General features: G+C 34.2%; 1 protein-coding gene across 2 annotated transcripts in view; it reads right to left on the reverse strand.

The window, feature by feature from the left end:
* LOC107656456 (cytidine monophosphate-N-acetylneuraminic acid hydroxylase) overlaps positions 1-4,716 on the reverse strand; it is a 33,473-nt gene extending 28,757 nt beyond the window's left edge. Inside the window, exons 1-6 of one of the 2 annotated variants that reach the window (XM_016444328.1) lie at positions 4,636-4,716; positions 4,020-4,269; positions 2,593-2,684; positions 2,177-2,289; positions 1,175-1,365; positions 1,013-1,093 (exon numbers count right to left, since the gene is read on the reverse strand). In XM_016444328.1, the coding sequence (XP_016299814.1) occupies positions 1,013-1,093; positions 1,175-1,365; positions 2,177-2,289; positions 2,593-2,684; positions 4,020-4,225 (683 nt within the window). In that variant the 5' untranslated portion in view covers positions 4,226-4,269; positions 4,636-4,716. The remainder of the gene's footprint in view (positions 1-1,012; positions 1,094-1,174; positions 1,366-2,176; positions 2,290-2,592; positions 2,685-4,019; positions 4,270-4,635) is intronic. The other variant, XM_016444329.1, reaches the window with a different exon arrangement.
* Between the last annotated feature and the right edge of the window lie 3,388 nt (positions 4,717-8,104).

Consider the following 8,104-nt stretch of genomic DNA (forward strand, 5'->3'; position numbering starts at 1 on the left):
AAGTTAGTCATATTAAAAATATTTTATGGCATGACACCCATATCTGGTACTTAAGTAAAAAGACGGGTTTTTATGCATAGTTAATAGATTATACTATTAGGCTACTTTGCCCATTGCCTATTAGCCTAATTAGTTAGATCAACTAACATAATCTATAAAGGTGCAAAATGCATTTACTTACACATAATTGAGAATCAAGATATTTCATTATATAGTTAACACGTTTGGGAATATTTCGAATAAAAAGGAAAACATAAATAAAACCTATATCAATAAATAAAGCCTATATCAGTTATAAAGTGCTATCGTGGCTGCTGTGTGTCACATGACGAGGCCTCCCCCCTCCAACCCCCCTTTCACTCGTGTCCCCACAAAAATAATGAGTGCATGACTCCCCTGACACTACAATACAAAATTATTTGTCAGATAAATGAAACATGATGAAACTTTCATTTGAGTTTAAATTGTTATAGCTTACTTCTAGAGATTGCAGTGATACATGACATTGTGAAAATGACTGAATGAATAAAACTGAAAGTAGGTTGAAATGAATTTTAAAAGTCTGGCCCCCAGTCATCTAGAACCGCCACTGTTAACTGACAGAGCCACCTCATTATAGTTATGAGATGTCTTTGGCAGTTACAGATGGGAAAAACCCTAAACTCTGAAGCTCAACCATCCAACTGAGTGTCAACACACTCTCAACAGGTACATATCTTTTTTAAAATGTCTATAAAGTTGCACTTTCAAATTGGAACTGGTTTCCTACCAACCATGTCTTTCTCGTTTTAGTTTAACACAGCATGTAAGTGTGAGCAGTTCTGTTTAGCTTTAAATTATTAAGTATGTTATATATATATATATATATATATATATATACAGAAATGTTTAGAAGTGATAGCCGTAACATCAGTGCAATTGCATATCACTATTTCAGTTTTAATTTGATTAATTGTGCATCCTTATTTGTTTGTTTTAATGTAGCAAACTCTGCTTTAGAGTTCAGTCTCACCAAAACACTGGCCGTGAAGTGTCTCCGACGTAAATGGGAATATCTGGACGCTTCATGGAAAGACGTTGCAACGTCGGGTAGCTGATAGAAAAAGTTAGATTTAAAATGTACAGTTTTGTGGCATAATACAATACAATACAATATTATGGATCAGACACTAACCTCAGGTGATCTGAATGCATGTGGCTGATGTAAATGAGATCGGCCTGACTGAGTCTGTCCATGGCATCAGACGGAGGTTCGTGAAGGAGCCACCAGCCCCTCGCAAACGCTGGTCCTGTGAGCCACGGGTCGAACATCATCCGCTTGTTCCCCGCTTTCAGCTCCATACATGCGTGTGTGATGTAGGTCAACTGAAACACACAGGATCCTTTGATGAAATCGTTTATAGCATTATAAACATCACTTTTGACAGTTTAATGCATCCATCCTTGCTGGATTTCTTAAGACTTTCATGACCCAGGAACAGTATTAATTTGTGCTTCAGTGACGTCAGCTGCATATTGATTTTTCTGTGGTATTTTATTACAGTTTGGTCAAATATTAAAGGGTTGCTAATCAAGCTTCTGTCGTTTTCTTTAAACAGGAAAAATTCTAAGGTAACTGGCGCAGTGTATTCACAAGGGTGTGGATGTGTGAGACAAGACATAAAGTAATCAGTCAACAATGACATACATGCTTTATGGTTTGTTCAAGCAGTTTGTTTACATCAGAAATACATGGTCTGTGTAGCAAACATTTTGTGCATATTTACACTAAAACAAGTCAAATGAAGACGGAGCAGCTCAAATCCGCATCCCCTCCAGAAGCCTGCGGTCGGCGCAAAAATTACTATCGAGGACGTTTTCTTTCACCGCACCCTTACCTAACTCCATCCGGACAGCCAAATTGCTGACAATCTTCAAGAAACAACTGAAAACTCATCTCTTCCGTACTGCCTCCTCATAAAAAGAAAAAAAATTCTATGCCTTCACTTTTTCTATTCTCTTGTTATACTGTTTTAAACGAAGACTGAAACCTTGTATAAAGGCCACTTCTCGTGCATATAAAAGCATCTGCCAAATGAATAAATGTAAATCATTTGACGCTTAATTTGCTGTGTAAAAGCAATGATTGAGATGTTAATGAGATCTCATTTGGGTGTTCAGTCAGGGTGGAACTTACCGTAATCTCTCCGGCGTGTAGCTCTTGTGCTTCTCGAGACTCTGCTGTCCAGGGGTCCGGAGGATTCAACTCCAGCAGCTCTAAACTACCGTCAGTATCTGACAGCACTGCCTCTACACAGTAAGACAATAACACAGCGATCGCTTCCAACAGCTATACAGTTAATATACATCAACATATTATTCATATATTAGCTGCAATTAAAATGACTTCAAATGTCATTAAAATAAAGGTTCCAAAACCATTTTTGTTTCCCCAAAGAACCTTTCAGTGAATGTTTCTTAGTGTAAAGAACAAATGCAATGGAAAGGTTCAATGGATGTTAAAGGTTCTTTATAGAACCATCGATGCCAATAAAGAACAAGAGTGTATGAAACGGTTTTCACTGCACTCGTGTTAAATAACAGTGACATTACCGAGTTCGTCTTGCATGAAGCTGTCTGGAGGGTTGACGTACTCCATAGTGGCCACGTTAAGTTTCCAGTAGTGTTTGGTGCAGCGCACTGTTCTGTTACACAAACACACATATTAGTGATTCGTAATACATATTTGGTAACACTTTACAATAAGTTTCATTAGTTAACTACTTTAGTTAACATGAACTAAGCATGAACAATACTTATTAATCTCAACATTTACTAATGCATTATTAAAATCAAAAGTTGTGCTTGTTAACATTAGGTAATGCACTGTGAATTAACAATGAACGACTGTATTTTCATTAAGTAGCATTAAAAAAAAAGATTAATAAATACTGTAATAAATGTATTGTTCATGTTAGTTAATACATTAATGGACCCTTATTGTATAGTGTTACCAGATATTTCTACGGTGTTGAATTTAGATTTAATTAGATTTTTTAATGTTTTTGAAGTCTCTTCTGCTCACCAAGGCTTCATTTATTTGATTAAAAATACAGTAATAACAGTAATATTGTCAAATATCATTATAATTTATATTATAATTTAAAACAACTGTTTTCTATGTGAGTATACTGTAAAAATGTAAATTATTCCTGTGATAAAATATGAATTTTCAAATAATATTATATTAGTAATAATGTTCAATATTTTTTACAGTTCAAACTAGCTTTTTCCTGTGTGAATATGATTTAAAATGTAATTTATTTCTGTGATCAAAACTGAATTTTCAGCATCATTACTCCAGTCTTCAGTGTCACAAGATCCTTCAGAAATCATTCTGATTTTCAGCATCATTACTCCAGTCTTCAGTGTCACATGATCCTTCAGAAATCATTCTAATATGCTAATATTAAATAATTGAGATTTTTTTTTCATGTGTTTTGGCTGAATTTTATTTGACGAAAAATACAGTAATAACAGTAATATTGTGAAATATTATTTCAATTTAAAATAGTTGTTTTCTATGTGAATATCTTTTAAAATGTCATTTATTTCTGTGATCAAAGCTGAATTTACTCCAGTCTTCAGTGTCACATGATCTTCAGAAATCATTCTAATATGCTGATTTGCTGCTCAAGAAACATTTCTGATTATTATCAATGTTGAAAACAGTTGTGCTGCCCAATATTTTTGTAGAAAAGAAAGTTTAAACGAACATCATTTATTTGAAATAGAAATGTTTTGTAACATTATGCCTTTATTGTCACAATTTATGCAAAAATATGAAGCAGCACAACATAAAAATATTTATTGAGCAGCAAATCAGCATATTAGAATGATTTCTGCACTTTAAAAAAAATTCCACCTTCTGTTTTTCAACTTAAAAATGTACATTCAGTTGCTACCTTCAATTTTTATTTAAGGCAGCATTTTTCACATTGAAGGCATATTTTATTATCAGTGTTCCCTTGTTCACCCACCTGCCGTCTATGTCCTCTATGTCTTCAATGAAGAGTCCTCCCTGGTGTTTGCACTGGTTCCTACACGCTCGCATTTTGTGTTTGCCTTTGTAAATGATGTAACATTTGCTGTCCTCTGGGTGTTTCTTAAAATTAATTCCATCTTTCAGTGTCTGGACGTCTTCAGCCTCCAGTCGCAGAACCGTCTTTGAGACCTGAGATGTCATTGTGCTTCAGATCTAGAGACAGTTCACCTTCAGCGCGGTCAGATCTTATACATTTCATAGTTTCAGTTCCAAACACGGATTGCTCTTTTTGCAGTCTTAAATATACATCATTATAATGCATTGTTGATAGACAGGTGCAGCTAGAAATGCATCATTACATATGACTGGTTTAAAACTATGTTTTTTATTTCAGTGTTTCTGAAATTGATATAAACTTGAAAGAAACTCAAATTTGAGCAAAACGTGCAAAACCAAGTAACCATGTTATGATGTTCTTACTGGAAAATTTATTTTTAAATTTTTTTTCCCAGTCAAATAATCTTCAAATTATGACAAGTAATTCTTAAATCACATTGATTTCTAATAATTTGACAGTTTGTTATACAGAGTTATATAGAGAGCGACATTACCTTTGCTGAGGGCTGATTTCTGAAGTAAATGTGAGCAGGAAGAGGCTCGAATGAGTTCACAGAGTGTGTGTGAGCTGAAGCCCATGTGTGAAGCTGCTGTCTGCTTATCAAGGGCTTACAGATGAACCCTGAGGGCGTAACCATCGTTTCAAACTGGAAATACTGTTTCTGATATTACTCTTCAAGGCACGTGGTTACACACATCCTAATTATAAACACATTTTAGTTATAGCTGTTCAAATGTATTGAGTACAATGTAAAAAAGTTTATTGGAGCATGTTTTACATGAAAATACTACTTTAGTCACGTAATTAAATGTTCTTAACATCTGTGTTTTTGAGTACGTTTAAAAGAGTTTTAGTGTTTAAAGTTCATTTATGTTGTACATCTGTAATACTAAAAGCACAGGTAGGAAATAACTGACATTTCCACATCAATTTATTTTTGAGTAGAGCAGCATGCAACAAGTCAACCACAACCTGACCTTAAGACTTTAAAGGGGTCATATGATGCTTTTTTAAAGATTATTATTTTGTGTATTTGGTGTAACAGAATATGTTGACATGCTTTAATGTTCAAAAAACACAATTTTTCAAATACTGTACATTATTGTAGGTCCTCTATGCCCCGCCTCTCTCAAACACGTAGTTTTCAACAAAGCCCCCTCCTTTGACAAGCGCAGTCTGCTCTGATTGGCCAGCTGACCCAGTGCATTGTGATTGGCCGAACACCACAAGCACGTGTCGGAAATGTAATGCCCCTTACCATAATCGCAAGCTTCAGCTTTCAAAGTAAATATCAAGACGGTTAATAATGTCGTTAGTTTTACCATCAGTTCAAGCCTGAAAGAGTCGCGTGACCGACACAGTGATGATGCAGTACACAAGCCGCAGTTAAGACAGCTGACTTGAGACTTCTAGTCTTTGCAACTTTACAGATCTTCTTTATGCACCAAGAGCTTGTGACTCTTCAAAGAGAAAGGAAAAATTGAAATCGCATCATATGACCCCTTTAAAAGTTAATGTAACAGAAACTCTTTTGAATGTCAAAATATGGAAGCTTAAGACAATTGCTGGATGTAAACTCAGAACTCTGAGGAAAAAGGGGGAGTTCCGAAGTTAAATGTGCAATTCTGCATTTCTACAAACAGCCTCTATTTAAATGAAACTATATGACAGCTGCAGTGCAACAATTTAAAACTAGATCAAAAGCTAACTTTATGTTAGCTTCAGAAAGCTTAGCCTGAACGATTGAAGTACTTGTAAAAGCTTGAAGTTTAATAGATAGATAGATCTGAATTGTGAGATGAAAAGGACATCAAACCATAGACTTTCACATTTCTGATCAATCTGGTGAAGTCGGTTTGGTAGAACTGGATTTAACAGATCTGGTGTAGATCATAAATACCGCTGATGCACATAGTTCACATGATCTACTTATGCTTACGATGCTTTGGGAAACGCAGCCCAGGTCATTTGAGGAGATTTATACGCTGATGCCAAAGAAAGCAGCACAATCATTTACGTTGTTTACTTGAGAGTCGTTTCCTTTATAACCCATCCTTTCCGGGAGACTGTCCTTCTGGGAGGGGGTTCTTATTAAGTTATTGGCTTATTACACTCATAGTTCAAAGTGTGTTTTGCATGCCTGACATTTGGAAATAGAAATGGGTCAGGAGGAAAAATATCAGGGAAATATCAGGCAAAACCATCTTCTGTGGGCTTTTTTCATATCAAGTCCCAGAACAGCTTGCATTGTGCGCATTTTATTTTTCTTCTTTCCTTTGTTCTCGGCTGTGACAATATAAAAAAAAGACAATATATATACTGCGCATTTGTTTGCTGTCCTGCTATATCCCATGAATAATACATTAAGAATCTCTTTTTTTCTCAACAAATCCTCACATCTCTTTGTTTTCACACAGATGCTTTAAAATGAAATTGTTACGTAATATATTACTACAATGATATTTACCATGTCTGTAATATTGCTGCCGATAGAATCGAGCTTTATTCATAGTATAAGTGATTTGTTGATGCTTTTACACTTTTAGTGTAAAGGTGAGTAGATTAATGTCACCTCATTGTACACAGTTTTTGAAAATGCTTATTACTGCGTTCATACAGCAAACCTTTGGCTGTTTGTTTACAGTTTAACAGATGTTACTCCCATAATTCGCGGAAAGCCTCATATGGCGTAGGCAGGGCCGGTTCTAGACATTTGGAGGCCCCCTACCCCCAATAAAAAGGACAAACAAATATGATTCCATATTTTTACTTCTATTGTATATTATTACTTCTATTCTATTAGTCTATCATGCTCATCAGCCTGAATTTCTTTGATCAAAAATACAGAAAAAAACTGTAATATTGTGAAATATTATTACAATTTAAAGTAATAGTAAAGTAAAAGTAATTTTTTCTATTTTAATTTACTTTAATATATAATCTATTTCTGTGTGATCAAAGCTGTATTTTCAGCATCTTTACTCCAGTCTTCAGTGTCACATGATCCTTCAGAAATCATTCTAATATGCTGATTTGTAAGAAACAGTTGTGCTGCTTAATATTTATTTTATAAAAGTATCTGTGATACGTTTTTCAGGATTTTTTTGATGATTAAAAAGTTGTTTGAAAAATAAAAAAAAATAGAAATCTTTTATCACAATATAAGTCTTTACTATCACTTTTTATCAATTTAACACATCCTTGCTCAATATTACTGTTTTTACTGTAGTAAACGTGCAATTTATTTGACTTCTATTGAGATATTGCCACTTTAAAATGCTATGGAGAGAGTCGAACATTATCTAAAAAAGGCACATAAACTAAAAAGAGGAGAAAACATAATCTTGCACCAGCACTAACATATATTAAACTTTTTAAACTACTTTAAACTATGACCACCTTTACTAAATGTATCACGTTTTATTGTGGCACATTTTGTTGAACTTGTTGTAAAATTTATAATAGATAATCAGTTAAGGGAATATATTTTTCCCTATAGATTTATATTACAGCTGTGGCTTGTTGCGCTATTGTTTCTAAATGTGCAGGCTTTTGTTTTTCCATAACAAATGCTATATATATTAATAAAAAAAAAAAGTCATTATTGGCCTGGTAATGAATAATAGGCTAGCCTTATTATAACAAATGCTGGTAAGAACTACATTTTCATAAGAGCAAGTACAAGTCAGAATCGAGTTCTGGGTTCTAATGATGAGTGATGGGAAAACCTGGCCTTCACATATTCCAAGAGATGGCATAGATTACATAATTAAGAGCCTGATGAACTGTTAAGGAGTAAGAAATAAACATTATCAATATAAGACAATGTTAAGTTAGATAGACTTCCCATGGCATTTTGAATTGGAGCATTCTTTCAAACTATAGCCTATAAGTGCCCTAAATAATATAAAATACATAATATAACTTATGTAAACAAATAATTGTTAACTAGGCTATTACTA

Source organism: Sinocyclocheilus anshuiensis, unplaced genomic scaffold, assembly GCF_001515605.1.
Source record: "Sinocyclocheilus anshuiensis isolate Anshui unplaced genomic scaffold, SAMN03320099.WGS_v1.1 scaffold183, whole genome shotgun sequence".
Taxonomy (NCBI): Eukaryota; Metazoa; Chordata; class Actinopteri; order Cypriniformes; family Cyprinidae; genus Sinocyclocheilus; species Sinocyclocheilus anshuiensis.